The sequence below is a fragment of the Eptesicus fuscus genome, chromosome 6 (genome assembly GCF_027574615.1).
Source record: "Eptesicus fuscus isolate TK198812 chromosome 6, DD_ASM_mEF_20220401, whole genome shotgun sequence".
NCBI lineage: Eukaryota > Metazoa > Chordata > Mammalia > Chiroptera > Vespertilionidae > Eptesicus > Eptesicus fuscus.
Window position 1 is genome coordinate 19,932,077 of NC_072478.1, and position 16,307 is coordinate 19,948,383.

Below are 16,307 nucleotides of genomic sequence, written 5' to 3' on the forward strand. Positions count from 1 at the left end.
CCCTCGGAGACAATCGGGGCCGCGGGCGCTACGGGAGCAGGGGTCTGCGGGGCGCCCGCCCTGGCGAGGTCGGAAGCTGCAGGCCAGCTGGGCCGGGACGGAGCGCGCCCGGCGGGGCTGCGGGGCAGGCAGGGGTGGGGGTCGCTCCGTTCCCGAGTGTCGCTGTGAGGCTCAGGCGAGAGGCGACGAGGGCCACAGGAGATGTGGGGACGTGTTAGAAGAGAAAAACAAACGAAAAAAAAAAAACCCACAAAAAATATATATGGGGGAAATGAACTTTTTTTTTTTCATTGAACCAAGTGCAATGCATCAGAGAGTTTTCCTATCTTTGTATGTTAAGAGATTGTTAAGAAAAATTCTATTTTTGTTGTAATGTCCTCGCGGCTCTGGGGACGCTAAAAGAACCGGGCCTGCCCCGCCCTTTGCGGGGATAACGAAAGCTGAGTGTTTTTCCTTTTTTTTTTTTTTTGTTCGTTTCAGGTTTTATTATTTCTTTTTTCGTTTTCTTTTTTTAAGTCGTTTTCCTGCGTTGACAAGGATGATCTGGGGTTTTTGTTTCGTCGTTCGTTCTCAGTTTCGGTGGGAGGGCTGAAGGAAACGTTCACATTTTAGAATTAAAAAAAAAAATAAAAACACCTGATTTTTAAAAATCACAAGATCTCAAAGGAAAAGGACGAGAGAAAAATATTTTTAAGATAATTCAACATAAAACCCTGGTGCTTCTTACATTATAAAGTACGTTTTTAAAGACCCACAAACTATTATACATAAGTTTATGATCAATTAAATACCCTGCACTTGTTAGGAACACGCATATCCCTTCTTTGTTGAGTTTAACGGAACGGGACAGCGGCGTGCGCCCAGCTGCGGGGCTGCTCTGGACGCGGGTCTCTCCGGGCGCCTCCTCCTCGGGGCCCAGCGCCCCCACCTCGCCCCCTCCCCCCTCCCGGTACTGGGGCGCGGCGGGGGTCCCCAGTCCCTACCCCGCAGAGGTCAATGCCAACGAACAAATGTCCCCTCCCTCCCTCCCTCTCCGCCCTGAGCGCCCTTCTTTGAGCCAGACGCCAACTTGACCCTCACCAGCATTATCAGGAGCGCGCTCAGCAAGTTGGTAGTTCCCTCCCCGGCGCCCCCAACTCAACATCACTCCTCCCACCCCCACCCCCGCCCCGTCACCCTCCGGGGAGCACGGGAAAGGCTCGACGCTCCAGGACAGGACCCGCCAAGCTGACAGGTCGATTCGCCCAGGCCTGCGCACGCACGCACGCACGCACACGGCCCCGCACACAGCCCACCCCACCCCTCAACCAGCCCTGTCAACTGCCTTACACACCCGCCCCCGCGCTGGCCGGCCGACCTAGTGCCTTGTTCTCACCCCCGTGCTGGCGGAGCGGACGCCGCGCTCTGGGTCCCAGAGGGGCCGGGTGGCTCAGACGACGCACCACTCCCCCACCCCGACCGTGCTGAACGGACCCCCCCCCCCCCGACACACACACACACACACACACACACACACACGAGGAAAAATAAAAGGAGCAATAAAAAATCACGAGAACTTTCGCCCCCCAATCGAGAGCCCGAGGGGCACCCGAGCCCCGCCTCTGCTCCCCCCACCCACCTTTGGGGCGCCCCCCTCCCCCCGCAAGCCAGCCTGGGCCAGCCCCGCTTCGGCCCCTCCCGGGAGATCCGTGCGCCCGACCAGCACCAGCATTGCGGACCGCAAAGGCCGCCCGTCCCGTCAAACAAGTTTCTTCTTAGGCTAAGAAACGCAGTATATACGAGTATCTCTATATATAGTACTAATGGATTTGGTGTGCTTCCCCTTAGCGTCCCCTGTCCCCCCTCTCCTCCTCCTTCAGCCTGGTCTCCCCCTCTCTGCCCTCCACCCCCGTCTCTGCACTGAGATACATAAGAAACAAGGGTAGTTTACTGTCTGTTTTGTTTTCTGGGTTTTCAGTGTCCTAGCGGAATGCAAGTAGGCAGCCAGCCCGTCTGTCCCCTCTCCGCCCCGCCCCGCCCCGCCCCCCGTCACTGCGCTTCTGTTATACCATCTTTGCCTGACTCTCTCCGGCTTCTCCATTGAATGGCTAATGTGTATGTGAAATAAAGAAATAAAGAAAAACAAAAGCACGAGCGCCTGAGCCTTCACTAACGCGATCGGGCGGGTCCTGGTCGGGTTAGTGGGGAGGGGCCCCGAGTGGACTCTGCGCCTCTGTCCCCGCACCAGGCGCGCCGCCGACGCCGCCGTCGAGGCGTCCAGGCGCTTGTATCCCTGAGTTTCCAGGAGGGGGCGCCGGCGAGAAGAGGAAGCCTCCCCACCCCTCCCTACCTCTCCGTGAGCCCCTAACCAGGAAAAAAAAAAAAAGAGGCACCACTTAGGTCCGACGGCCGCTCTGCCATGTTGATGTTCCCGGACCTCGCCTCCGGGAGAAGGATGTGGGCAAGGCAACTTCCAGCGGGCGGTGGGTGGTAAGAGGGTCTGCAGGGTTCCTGGGGGCGATGGCCGCCCGCCCTTCCAGATCCCCTGCCATTCCCCCTGAAGGGTATGTCCTCACAGGTCCCTCTAGGGGGGGACTTCGCTCCAAAGTAAGCGCAGTGCGTGGTCCGCCCCTTCCTCGACGGCCCAGGGCTGAGTTCCCATGCCCTTCATGGGCTCAGAGGCGATGGCGGTCACCGCACCTCTGGGCTCACAGCCGCTTGTTCCGTCTTGATGGGGCGCGCCGCCCCAACGGGGCTGCCGTTGGGGCAGGCCGGGGTTGCGGGCTGCAGGCGGACCACCGCCTCGACCGGGTGACCAGGCCCACGGCGGGCGCCGTCGTCCGGGCCTCGGTGCGCCAGCCGTTTGCGGGGCCCAGGCGGGGCAGGGCCCGCTGCCAGAGCGGCTGCCTGGTCTCGCAGCAGCCGCACCAGGAAGCCGATGTACTTCATCGCGAGGCGGAGCACCTCATTCTTGCTCAGCTTCCGGTCGGGAGGGTGCGTGGGCAGCAGCTTCCTGAGCTCCGCGAAGGCGCCGTTCACGTTCTGTTGCCGCCAGCGCTCGCGACTGTTGGTGAACACTCGCCGGGCCACCTTCTGGGGCTGTTGCCCTGCATGCAGGAGGGGAGGGGTTGGCACCGAGGTGGCGCCCCCTCCTGCCCTCACTTCAGGCACCCAGCACTCTCTGGGGACTTCCACACAGGAGGTGAGCTGGGGCTTTCTCCACGCAAGGGATGCACGTGCAGGATCCACCACGTGTGGCCCCCCTGCTGGTTAGCAACCCTGCCCACCCCCCACCTCCACCATCGAGACAAGGATAGACCGGGCTGCACACAGCTGTGGCCTCTAAGCCTCTGACTGCACATTCAGGTCAGTGGCTGAGATGCCCTAGCGAATGTTTCCTTGTGGCTGCCAGTGGGGGGGGCTGTTCCCGTAGTCTTCATTCTCAGTGTGTCCCTGTGTGTGACCCCCGGGTGCTCGTGGGTCTGAGAAGTACGCTTATTGTGATTGTGGCCCTGTCCGTGTCTTAGGCGGTTGTGTGACTGCTTGTGGTCTGTCTGAATGGCTGTGGTGGGGTGTGATCGTTGCCATGTGGCTGTGTCATGCATGGCTGTGGTGGTGTGGCTGATGCTTGTGTGGCCATGGTCCTAAGTGGCTGCGGTGGGCTGTGTCCTGTGTGTGTGGCTGTGGTCCCACGGCTGTCTCTTGCATGATGATTGTCCTGTGGCTGCTTCCTGGGTGGCTGTGCGTCCGAGTGGAGCTGCCATTTTGTGGCCCCTGTGCCATGCTGTGTTTGCCAGGACTTGGTAGTTTGTTTGGGTGACTGGTTGTGTGGGACCGGCTATAGGACTGTGGCTTTGCACATGAGTAGAACATGAGTACTGAACCCGTGCGGGCTGTTCTGTGTGTCTGTGCACTGCACCGGCAGCTTCCCCCTGTGGAAAGGTATGGGACAGATGTGGACGCAGGCAGACACAAACTCACACTCACCCTCAGCCAGCTCCAGCTCACAGTGGCTCGGTCTCCGCTTCAGCCGGCTGCTAGGGAAGATGCTAAAAGGTCCTGCCGGCCCAATGTAGAGGCTGTAAGGGGTCATGGGTCACTAATGCCTTGTGGGCAAGGGCCCTGGCCCTGGATCCCCCAGGCCCAGCCCCCCACTAACCTGTTGAGGAAGGGGTGAGGATGGTAATGCAGGGCCAGAGGGGTTGGGGCACTTCCCAGGGCGGAGAATGGCAGCAGTGGGGGCCGAAGGGCACTCTGCTCTGTGGTGGCCATGGCTGCCCCTGGGGGCCTAGTGTGGCCCAAGCTGATCACCGGGACACCAGGGGGCAGCCTGGGGGATGAGACACCTTGGTGGCCCACCTCCTCTGCCTTTGGGGGCCCAGGTGAGGCAGGCTTGGGGAGTGGTGCAGGCGCTGGGCTGGGGGCACACACCATCTCAGCCTTCTCAGTCATGGTGGGGGCCACCTCCGCCTGGGCTTGGGGCGGGCACATGGACCCGAGGGGGTGCTCACCTGTGGGAGGGAAGGAAGCCAGTGGGAGGAGGAATCAGAGTCCACACACACCCTTAGCCCAACAGAGCCCTCAAATGGAAGGGAGAGTGGGAGGGAGGAGGCCCAGAAACTACCAGAACATGGGAGGAGGATCTGATACAAGGAAAAGTGATGCCCACTGAGATGCTGTGCAGTGATGAGCCCAGCAGTGCTGTCTCCGAGCTGTTTGTGACCCATGAGGACATGAGCAAATTCCCTCCCTCCAGAATCCCCTCACCTGGCATCCGGAGGGAGGGGCAAGGCAGGGTATCCATGATGGACCCTGAGACCCTTAGATCTGACCCTAACACCCTTCATTGACACAGCGTGTCCTTGGAATCCCTACATGATTGACTGTGACCTTTCACTGACCCCCCGCCTCCTGCCCGGGCCCACCCTGTGGTCCTCATCTAGGACCCCGAGGCTCTTCCCATCGCCTCCCTGTCGGACCCTGAAAGTCTTCCATAATCTCTCGTGACCCCACACACTGAAAATGTCCCCCTCACTAACCCTGCAACCCCCATTGCTGACACTATGACACCAAATGCTGGCACTGCCCAGTACATACAGTCATGCCTCAATCTTCCTTCTGGCCCTGGTGACCCCCCACCTGCCCCACCCATCAGCATCCACCTCTTTACGCCCTATTTAAATATCCCTGTTCACTCTTGACCCATGGCCTGGAGGGTCCCAGTAACACTGGGGACACCTGGTCCCTCTTCCCTGTCTTCCCCAACTGGGGTCCTGGGGAAGCTGGCCTGGCCTCTTAGTTGGTTCCTACAGATGAATGAATGAATGAAGGAAGGCGGGAACGAATGAATGAATGCAGGTGGGTTGGGAATTCCCCCACCGTCAGGTTGCTCGCTCTTACCCCAGCGCTGGTCCTGCTGCCTGCTGAGTCCCCTGGCTCTGTCGGTCAGGGCAAGAATATGGCTCCAGCTTCAGGCCAGGCTCCCCAGCCCTGCTCCCTCCAGCCTCTCCACTCTACCCCAGGCAGCCAGCCACTCTGTCTGGACTTCACTTCTTTCTGGGCTCTCAAGGGCCTTGGGGCCTTGGTGGTGGCAGCAGCATGGGTCCCTCGAGGAAAAGTGAGCGGCTCAGGGGCCGGCCCGCCCTCTCCCCGCCCCCCCTCACCCCCCCTCTGCCGGTTTCCTCCCTCTTACCCCTGGCGCAGTGGCTGGAGGATGCTGGGCCAGCGCAGATAAGGGCCTGGCCGCCTGGCCGAGACTGATAAGGAGCCAGGCTGACCCCGGAGGAAACCAGCGGGCGGGGATCTCCAAGTTCGGCCTCTCGCCCCGCCCCAGGCCAGTGGGCAGGACTGGCAGTGACCCCTCCTCAGGGCTTCACCTTCCGTCCTCCCAGTCACTGGAAGGACCCTGGCCCTCTGAGGACCAGCCCCAGTGCACAGCTACACACAGAGGGGAAACTGAGGCAGGAAAGCAGTGGCCTCCAGTGTTGCTTGGATCTGGCCTGTGGCTTTGAACACCCCAGCTGTGTCCGTGCTGTTGGGGGTGGAGAGCCCTTTCCGGCCCTGCTGGGGCTCGTGACTGCGGGGCCCCTTCTTCTTCTCTCCTCCCCCTGCCTGGTTCCTCTTTTTACAGAGCCCCTCCCAGCCTTTCTGCCACCCCCACCCTGGAGCGCGGCGTGGCAGAAGGCAGTTCTGACACTCTGATCTTGGGTGTCCAGCCTGGGCTGTTGTCCTGGTCCCCCTGTGCTATCCACTCCACATTTCCAGGCCCAGGAAGGTGACAGGAAGGACTGCAGCTGGGGGAGACGTCCTATATTGCTAGGACCTTCCAATAGGTGCCCCAGCAAGTCCCCATAATCCTAGTCCTCTAGGTCATAGGATAGCATAGCCCCAGGTCGGTGGTCCCTGGCCCTCATCCCAGAGCCAGCCCACTTCAGGGTGAATGGTGATAAAGAGGTGTTGGGTGAGTGTCCTGGGGGTGGTGAAACTCAAGACCCAGATGGAGCCTCCCGAAGGGTAGCAGTGACAAGGCTGTTCCCGATCCCCAGCACCCTCTCACCTGGGCCAGTTGTGCTTTGCCCCGTGTCTGTCTAGGTGGCTGCATGAGCCCCCAGGCAGGCCCTCAGCTGTCACCTTCCAGGAACCAGGTGATGCCAGGACCCCACCACCAACCATCCCACTTGCCCAGGGAAGCAGGGGTCCACTTCTAAGCTGCCAGTGAACTTGGATGTGCCCACAAGGCCAGTTCTGGGATCAGGTTCATTTAACTCCTGAGATGGAGCAAGGTGAAGGGTGCCTGCGGGTCCCACAGCTACTGTGTGGCAGGGTGGGGGCTCTGTCCCAGGCCTCGCTGTTAACGTTGCTAAGGCCTGCCCTAGTGGAGAGGATGCAGCAGCCTGCCCAGTACCTCTATGTGCACCCCCTCCCTCGAGGGGCCACAGGGCAGGAAACACCTGGTCGGGAGCGGATGCACAAGGAGCCTGGTTCCGGTCTGGCTTCCGCCACTACGGCCCTGCGGGGAGCTGGGCCAGAGAAACCAGGCAGCCAGGGCTGGCGGCGAGAGGCCACGTGGGAGCTCGGTGGCACCAGCTTGCGTGCACGCGCCTGTGTTCCGGAGTACGCCAATGGAGGGGGGTGTGGGAGAAGGCCCGTAGGTACGAGCGCACGGCTGCCACCCCGTGGTCGCTTGGGGAACCGCAGGCGCCAGCAACCGGGTGCCTAAGTGCTTCTCACTGCAGAGGAATAGACCGCTCCCCACACAGGCAGAAAGCCTCAGACAGAAACATTGACAACACCTCCCTCAGTCAGGCAGGGACACACCAACCTCTAGATGCAGAGCTCCCCCAGGGAGTTAATTCACATGGACAGAGGAATAGGCCCCAGACATGCTAGACAGATAGACAGACCACCAGCAGCTTCTGCGCTCAGACAAATGACAGTCACGGAAAGGTGAAATCTCTTTATTGGCTCAATCTACACCTGGACCAGTGGTGGCCCCAGACTCAGGGGGCTTCTGGTTGGGGGTCTGTGGACAGTCAGTGGGGGCAGCTTCAGCAGTGGCCTCGGGTGTCAGAGGTCTGTGGGAGTAACAGCACTGGTCCCCCCGTTGACAGATGCCCTGGTGGAAAGATGATGGGTATGAAGCCCAGCAGCCTCTGCTGGGTTCCTTTCTGGATGGGGAGCTCACTGGCATACACTTGCCCATCCCGTTTTCCCATCCCTGCCCGCCCCTTAGCCTTGCCCTATTGCCATAAGGGGGACCCACTTGGAGGTGGGGGCGTGCCTCACCTTCTTAAACCTCTTGCAAGGAAATGTCTTAAGCCGGGCAGCCCGCTGGGCCAGGTCCTCAGCTGGTTCCTTTCTCTTATTCTGGAGCAATCTGCGTCTGTCCTCCATAGCTTCGCCCACTGCCTTACCCCTGTGCAGGGAGATGAGCAGCTGGGCCATCAGGCCTCTGCATCTCAGGCCCTGGCCAAATCCCACTGCCATCACTCTCACTCACCCTGGCCGGGCACGGGGCCGGGGGCCCCAGTTGGCCTCGGGGTTGGCCTGGAAGCGCTTGAGTCCTCGCTGGCGGGAGCTGGGGTTGGCATCATCCCGGATGGTGAAGTTGGCCTGCAGCCTGGAGAAGGGGGTGGTGCAGCTGAGGGGCAGCCGCCACTCAGACATGCACAACAAAACTGCCCACGGGGCCTGCCCACCTCGGTGACTTGGGAAGGCATCTACCTGGGTCAGGATTCTCTCATTCATTTAATAAACATTTACTGTTGCCTACAGTGTGCCTGAAATCTGCCGCTGGTAAAGCTGACATTCTAGTGTACAAGACAAGCAAGCAACGGGACAAATCAGAAATCAGCAAGTTATGTTTTGTTAGGGCATGAGATAAGAGTTTTGAAAAAAACAGAGCAGGGCAGAGGTTCTGGGGAGACTGGGGAAGGGGTTCAATGCAGGACAGGACAGAGTCAGGGACACCTGAAGGAGGTGAGGGAACAGTCCTGGGGGGCACCCAGGGACAGGCACTCCAGGTAGCGGGAACAGCCTGTGCAAAGGCTCATGAGCTTGAGTGTGGAGTGAGCCAGGGGGGAAGGGGGGATAAATGAGGGCTGGAAAGTGACACGGAAATGGGACAGGGCTTGCAGGTGGAACTTTGTTTCTGCTGAGTGGAAGCCACGGAGGGTTCTGAGCAGAGGGGGAACATGATCTGACTCAGGTGCTCACAGGCGCCCTCTGGTAGCTGTGGGGGGAATAGTCTGTGAGGGGCTGTGGGGGAAATAGTCTGTGGGGGGCGAGGGTGGGAGCTGGGGAACCAGGGAGGTGACCACACTGATCTATGTGAGCAGTGATGGGCCAGACTAGGGAGGGGGCAGAGGAGAAGCAGTTGAAGTGGTGGGAGTAGGTAGATTCTGGATCTCACTTGAAGAATGAACATGGATCTGTTAGGGAAGTGTCTGTGTCATCTGCAAGCATATGAGCATCCATGCCTGTGGCAGAGCTGTCCCTACCTGGGCTCCACGCTGAGAATGCGGAAGGCCGGGCTGGTCTCAGACAGCCGCTCTCGTTTCACCGGGCACTCCTTCTCCTGGGAGGCAAAGGTCAGAGCCAGGGGATGCCAAGCCTGCCCATGCCTTGCCCTCTTATCCCTATCTAGTCAGGCCAGCTCTTACCCAGCAGCGCATGATGTCCCAGAGGGCTGCGGCGGGGGCGTCCGTCTTCACAGCATTCTTACAGGCGTGGGAGAGCGAGACCCGGAAGCCAGCATGGAGGAGGGCTGACCTGGGACCAAGAGGGGTTATGAGGGGCAAGCTAGATCCCAAAGCCAGTGGTGACATGTGTGGGTGAGTCATGGGGTGGTTGTGAGGCTGGCTGCATGTCTCAGGGTGACCACGTAGCTGGTACCATGCCAATGATCGGAACAGTCAGACTCTCCCCCTGGCCGGGGCTCTTGGCCTCTGAGTACTCGTACATGAGACTCCCTGGACGTGAGTGAAGTCTGATCTCCATTTTATGGGGGATTCTGGCCCCAAAGGAGCCCAAGTTGCCCAGGGCACCCAGCACTCAGGCTCTGCTCCTCCCCCACCCAGCCCTCACCGCAGCTGCAGGAGGCTGGGTGTGCTACAGTGGATGGTGCTGCTCAGCTGGTCCAGCGTATAGTACAGAGGCACGTCCGGCAGCTCCTGCCATGGGGGACAACAGGATATGCATGGGGCAGATGGAGGAAGCTGGGCACAGGTGAGCCCCATCCTGTTTCGGCCCAGCCCCTACCTCGGTGACGACACTCAGGACTCCTCGGATCCGCTCCGAAGTATGGAATCGGCCGGGGTTGGTGCTCACAGCCTCTAGGACTCGGCCCACAAAATCCAGGTCATGGATTGGCTCCACCCATAGGGGGCCACCGAGCTGCAGACACACAGGGGCCAGATGGACAAGGAGTGAGACACAAGGACCCCTGAGACCCCATGCCTAAACCCGGCATGGTCCCACCTGGTGCCGCTGCCCACAGTGCTCACACTCAGGGGCCACAGGGGGACCGCAGGCTGCAGAGAACTTGACCCTGCACAGAGAGAGGTGTTTAGGGGGCAACAACACCCCTTGGGAACCCCTCACCTCCCCCCTGGCTCACTGTTGCTCACCGGCCACCAGAGGCCCCCGATGCTTTGCCAAGGCGCTGAAGGTGGAAGGCTCCGCAGCCCACACACTGGAACACCAGCGCCTGCTTGCTGTGGGGAAACAGGGCTGGCTACCACACCCCAACTCTTCCCTCAGCGTGACTTGGTCCCCTATAGGACCTCATTTCCTCAGGGGAAGGCTCTGTTGCCTGCTCCAGTGCCTACCCCACCCCTGCTAACCTGGCTGAAGCCTTGACCTTGGCCTGGCCGGTGAAGACACGGACAAAAACACGTATATAGAAATCAGCGCTGATGCTGAGCAGGGGCACCACGAAGCGCTGATAGCAGTTAGCACGGAGGTCCAGGCTGTGTAGGACGATCCTCAGGGCCTGTGGGGGAGGATGGGGGGTGGGCGTTTGCCATCAGCCCTGCCTCTGAACAAGGTGTTCACAGCACAGGGTCCAGGCAGGTTCCGTGGGTCCCAAGACCAGCCCTGAGTATCCTGACTTGTGGCCCTTGGCGCCTGCTCAGTTCCCTCACCTGTGAGATTGCACCAGTCTGTATCTCTATGGCCCTGCTGGGAGCACTAAGTGACTTAGGAGCATTCAGGCCCAGTAAGTGGAATCTGTTCTGATTAGCATCATCAGCATGCCCTGTGCTGTGTGATGTGGCCACAGAGACCTTAGTCCGGCCACCACGGGCTTTGTCGGCAGGAAGTGGGGACACGGGGTGCTGCAGCACGGCTGGGGACCTCCCCATGCTAGGGAGCTGCCCTGACACTCTACCCAGACAAAGAGGCAGCGTTTCCCAGACTGCTCTATGACAGGGCCCATAAGGAACAAGGACGGAGCCTCTCCTTTCCCAGCCCATTGACGTAGCCTGCCCGCCTCCTTGAATTCCCACAGCAACCCAGTGGTGTCCAGGCCATCAGCAGCATGCCCATTTCACGAATGCCAAAACTGAGGCCCAGAAAGGGGAAGTTGCTTGCTCAAAGCTACCAGCAAAGTTAGGACTTGAACCCAGACCTGGAAAAATTGCCTTAAAAAGAGACAATTTTGGGAAGTTGTTAAAACAGACTACTAGAAGAAGGGTGCAATCATTGCTCCTACCCTGGACAAAGCCATTGCCCCCCAAATGACCATGACTGGCAGCCCACGCTGCTGGGAACTATGCTGGTTAAAGGTGTGCTTGTCGTTAATATGCTGCCTGGAGGAAGCGGAACAGGTCTGAGGGGTGGGAAGAGGTGCTGGGGGGAGGGTCCTCACCATCTCGTGGCAGGCCCGGCTCTTGAGGGCCATGGCCCCGTACTTGCTGTAGCATGTCTCCCCGCTGTTCCCTGCCAGCACTGCCATGTCCGTGCAGGTAACGCACAGCAACCCTGCAAGTAAGGAAGGGGTGAGGATCCTTCAAACACTACGAGCCCTGCTCTATCCTCCTGGGTCAGCATGGCCTCACCTCCTTCACTCACAGCCTGCACAGCTGCATCCAGAAAAGCGGCAGGGCTGCCATAGGGGTCCAGGTCGATGACATCAAACCGATCCGACACCCGCTGGTGCTGGTACATCAGCATCCTGGGAGTGAGAGGGCCAATTCCTCAGTGCCCTGTACCAGGGACCTCTCTGTTCCTTACACATGTTCAATCATGCAGCGTGATAGTTTGGACCTGGACTCGGGCCAGCTGCCTGGGCTTAGATCCTGGCATCCATTTGCTAATAACTTCATGGCTTTTCCCCTCAGGCCTCTGTCTACCCATCTCTGACAATGGCATGACAATAGCCAATACAGTAAGTCCTCACTTCTTGAAAACTGTGACTTTAAGCGGAAAAACATGTAATGAAACCAATTTTTTCACAGACTAAGTGATCCAAACAAGAGTTAAATTCCGCCGAAACCAGTTTGGCTCAGTGGATAGAGCGTCGGCCTGCGGACTGGAAGGTCCCAGGTTCGATTCCGGTCAAGGGCATATACCTTGGTTGCGGGCACATCCCCAGTAGGGGGTGTGCAGGAGGCAGCTGATCGATGTTTCTCTCTCATTGATGTTTCTAGCTCTCTATCCCTCTCCCTTCCTCCCTGTAAAAATCAATAAAATATATTAAAAAAAAAAAAAAAGTTAAATTCCTACAGCATTTCTGGTCACAAAAACATTGCTCAAATTCTAAATAAAGACTCAAAACACTTCTAATATTAAACAATGAAGTAAATGTGAGCTGTACATACATTTAAGAAAAATTAATAAAAACAAGTCAGATCATTATTTTCCACCCAGTTATTCCAGTTCAGGGTCATAGATGGCTGGAGTCTATCCAGGCAGCTCAGGGGATCCACCCTGGACAGGACACTCTTCCACTGCAGGGCCACGCACACCCACGCACACTTGCTCAGACTGGGACAACGCAGGCATGCCAATTTACCTCATTTGAACATATATAAATATAATTTATTATTTTTTAAATTGACTTGAGAGAGGAAGGGAGAGAGAGAGAAACACCAATGATGAAATCACTGTTCGGCTGCCTCCTGCAGGGCCCCTATTGGGGATCAAGCCTGAAACCCAGGCATGTGCTCTGACCAGGAATTGAGCCCTGACCTCCTGATTGGTTCCTGGGTCGACACTCAACCACTGAGCCACACCAACCGGGCCTCACGTGAGTATTTTAGGTTGTAGGAGGAAACCTAAGTCCCCATAGAAAAGCCACACAGACATGGATAGAATGTGCCAAATCCACACAGACAGTAGCCCTGGCCAGGATTTTTCTTTTTCTCATCAACATTTTTTTTTTTCTCATCAACATTTTAACAACATTATCCCGGGACCTACTCTACTAATGTAGCACATACATGCCTGACACTGTTTCAAGCAATTTAGATACATTAACTCATTTAATCACATAATCTTCCAATGGGGGTGAAAGGTGCCTTCCAGAACAACTCCGTGGATCTGGACCTGTATTGTTCCCTTTGCAGATGAGGAAAAGCAAATGCTATCTTCTCAACACAGCCCACCCTGACCACATTTTTCAAAATGGCAATCCCCCCCCACCATCTTCCTCAATCCCCTACCCCCTCAATTATTTTCCAGAGCACTTCTCACCTCTACTATGTAATTTACTTATTTGTTACAATTATTTGTTATCTTCTCTGTTTCCTATTAGATTTTACTATGGCCAGGAAAGCAAATAGTTTACTTATTAACTTTCTATAAAGGTTAGATAGTAAATATTTTAGGTTTTATAGGCCACATACAGTCACTATTGCATACTTTTTTTTTAACCTCTAAAAATATAAAAACATATCCTTAGCTCAGTGGTTAGAGCATCAGCCAGAGGACTGAAGGGTCTGGGGTCCGATTCTGATCAAGGGCACGTACTTTGGTTGCAGGCTCGATCCCCACAGGAGGCAACCAATTGATGTGTCTCTCTCACATCGATGTTTCTCTCTCTGTCTCTCCCCCTCTCTTCCACTCTCTCGCAAAATCATTGCGGGGAGACAATATCCTCAGGTGAGGATTAAAAAAACAAACATTCTTACATCACCGGCCACAAAAACCCAGACTGTGGGGCTTCACAGGCTATAGTTTGCTGACCCCTGCATTTGAATGTGAATTCCACAAGGTCAGGGATTTTGTCTGTAATGTTTACTGATGCATTCCCTGCACTGCGAACAGTGTCTGGCACATACTGGACAGTGGATATAAGCTGGTTCGTTTGAACAAATAAAAGTATGAGAAGTTTAAAATGGAAACCATCATGGTACTAATTTCTGGCACCGATCATGAGCTACACAAGTATTGCCTCTCATTTAATCAGTACAGCAACCCCTGTAAAACTATCATTTTATACGCAAGGAAACTGAGGCTCAGAGAGACTAAGGCACTCTCCCAAGATCAGAGAGCAAGATTATGACACAGCTAGGATTTGACCCCAGGCAGCCTGGCTATAGAAGGCACCTTCCAGTTGCCTGGCTCTGCGGCCCAGGACCTACCGGGCATCTGCCTGGCTGGGCTGTACCAGGTGGGCCACTTCGTTGAGCTGCACATTATGGCGGATGAGATCCACAGCTCGGGCAGAGGCATCGTTGGCAACCACGGATCGGAGCCCAGGCACCTCTCGGGCAAAGCGAATGGAACGAAGACCCGAGGCTGCCAGGCCCTCCAGCACTCGCAGGCCTTCCTGTTGGAGTAAGCAGGGAGCCCACTCACATCAATATCTCCATTCTCTGCTGAGCTCCCCCCCACACACATACACACACATCCTCCTACAGCTCTCCCCTTGCAGGAGCCTTCCTTCCTCCACAACCCACTGGACTCCGGGGCTGCCACCTATTTTATGCCCAGGCCTCACCTCACAGATCTCCCCCACAGTGGCTGTTCGAGGCTGGTTTCCAGGGGCCGGGTCTGCCCCCTCTTTCAATACAGCCTTGTCCTCCTCTTGCTCCGACAAGTCCACCACCACCTTTTGCACCTCCTTTTCACCTGGCACCTTGACTGCAGCCACCCAGAAACACAAGTCAGGGACTATCAAGGCTCTCTTTGAGAAACCTCTACTCTTCAAAATACAGAAGATTCGCCCTGACTGGTTTGGCTCAGTGGATAGAGCCTCGGCCTGCGGACTGAAGGGTCCCAGGTTTGATTCCGGTCAAGGGCATGTACCTTGGTTGCTGGCACATCCCCAGTAGGGGGCGTGCAGGAGGCAGCTGATCGATGTTTCTCTCTCATCAATGTTTCTAACTCTATCCCTCTCCCTTCCTCTCTGTAAAAAATCAATAAAATACATTAAAAAAAAATACAGAAGATTCATGAAAGAAAATCTTCCCCAAAGTCCCTAGGAAAAGGCTGAAGGAGCAGAGCCCAGGGCCTGCTACGTGGTTGGAGCCTTTCCAGACTTTAGGGAGGAGGGGGAGTCCTCGGTGTGACCACCACCCACCAGGAGATTGGACCTCCACTTACTCTGGATTCCTTTGGCCCCAAGATGAATGCGAGCAAACTCAGTGATCACAGCACACCTGCGAGAGACGAAGGCTTGGTTCACACCCCCTCACTTCACAGACCCATTGCCCTCTGCCAAGCCGACCCCGGACGCCTGCTCACGTCAGATCCCGGTTGAACTCCTGCACTGGGTTGTAGAAGACTTCGTTGGCGCTGGGGAAGGCGATCGTGGCGGACCCCTCGGTGACCGTCGTCTCCTGGGTTTCAGGTGGGCGCTTTTCGCCGCAGGGCACCGTGCCGTTCTCCATTGCGGGTGGATTTGCCGGCCCTTGGGGCTGCCCCTCCATAAACCCAGCCCTACAGAGACCGCCGGCGGAGCGGAGATTCAGGATTTGCCGCAGAACGATCCTCGTATGGGACATCCGCAGTAGCCTGTGCCCGCCAAGCCTGCATCAGGAGGGCATAGAGAGGAGGAAAGAGCTCCTTTCCTGGGCCGGGTGGCCTGCACATCTGTAAAATAGCGGCTCAGGAGACCCTGTGGCCTCCGTAAGCTAACGCCATCCCCGATCTTCTGAAGACCCGCCCCAGCGAAGCCTGAAGCCCTTACGTGGGCCCGCCCCTGCACCCGATCCCTCGCCTCGCTGCCCAGGCCCTCCTCACCGGCTCTCGCGAAACGGAGAACCGAATCAGTCTTGGTCACATTTTCCGGATTAAGACCTGGGCGCCGCCATGTTGGCACAGTTGGGGGCGGGTCATGTGGCAGAATTTAGCCAATCAGTGATGCTACCTACGGTGCACGGCCGGGATCAAAATGCACCATGGAAAACGCAGAACGTGTGGTATCCGCGAACTTGTTCACAGTGGTCCTCCTGTAATTAAGGCCACACCTCACCAGCCCACTTCACGGATGAGGAAGTTGAGGCTCAGAAAAAGGGTGGTAGGCCGAAACCGGTTTGGCTCAGTGGATAGAGCGTCGGCCTGCGGACTGAAGGGTCCCAGGTTCGATTCCGGTCAAGGGCATGTACATTGGTTGCGGGCACATCCCCGGTAGGGGGTGTGCAGGAGGCAGCTGGTCGATGTTTCTCTCTCTTCGATGTTTCTAGCTCTCTATACCTCTCCCTTCCTCTCTGTAAGAAATCAATAAAATATATTAAAAAAAAAAAAAAAAAAGAAAAAGGGTGGTAGGCGAAGAAATCCAACACCTATTGATCGTCTCCTGGATGCTGGGCGCCATAGACACATTACTTCAGGGCATCCTGCAGGAATAGCTCAGGCTTTGAAATCAGATTTACTGAGTTTGA

At 56.9% G+C, this 16,307-nt stretch overlaps 2 protein-coding genes across 3 annotated transcripts; both read right to left on the bottom strand.

Annotated features, from left to right (window-relative positions):
- Positions 1–447: 447 nt before the first annotated feature.
- Positions 448–6,010, bottom strand: LYL1 (LYL1 basic helix-loop-helix family member). Of its 2 annotated transcripts, none has more exons than XM_008157921.3 (6): positions 5,672–6,010; positions 5,380–5,585; positions 4,139–4,490; positions 3,967–4,058; positions 2,376–3,086; positions 448–588 (listed from the first exon to the last, which is right to left on the bottom strand). In XM_008157921.3, exons 3-5 carry the CDS (start codon positions 4,468–4,470, stop codon positions 2,671–2,673), a joined length of 840 nt encoding a protein of 279 aa, XP_008156143.2. In that variant the 5' UTR covers positions 4,471–4,490; positions 5,380–5,585; positions 5,672–6,010; the 3' UTR covers positions 448–588; positions 2,376–2,670. The 2 variants fall into 2 exon arrangements, with proteins under 2 accessions (XP_008156143.2, XP_054573323.1); XM_054717348.1 differs by having other exon boundaries at positions 2,373–3,086.
- Positions 6,011–7,430: 1,420 nt separating this feature from the next.
- TRMT1 (tRNA methyltransferase 1) lies at positions 7,431–15,766 on the bottom strand. Its single transcript, XM_008157920.3, has 17 exons — positions 15,667–15,766; positions 15,169–15,453; positions 15,028–15,083; positions 14,423–14,565; positions 14,064–14,251; positions 11,538–11,653; positions 11,348–11,460; positions 10,323–10,471; positions 10,107–10,193; positions 9,958–10,027; positions 9,739–9,873; positions 9,565–9,650; positions 9,141–9,249; positions 8,979–9,055; positions 7,979–8,098; positions 7,765–7,894; positions 7,431–7,594 (listed from the first exon to the last, which is right to left on the bottom strand). Exons 2-17 carry the CDS (start codon positions 15,426–15,428, stop codon positions 7,445–7,447), a joined length of 1,989 nt encoding a protein of 662 aa, XP_008156142.2. The 5' UTR covers positions 15,429–15,453; positions 15,667–15,766; the 3' UTR covers positions 7,431–7,444.
- Between the last annotated feature and the right edge of the window lie 541 nt (positions 15,767–16,307).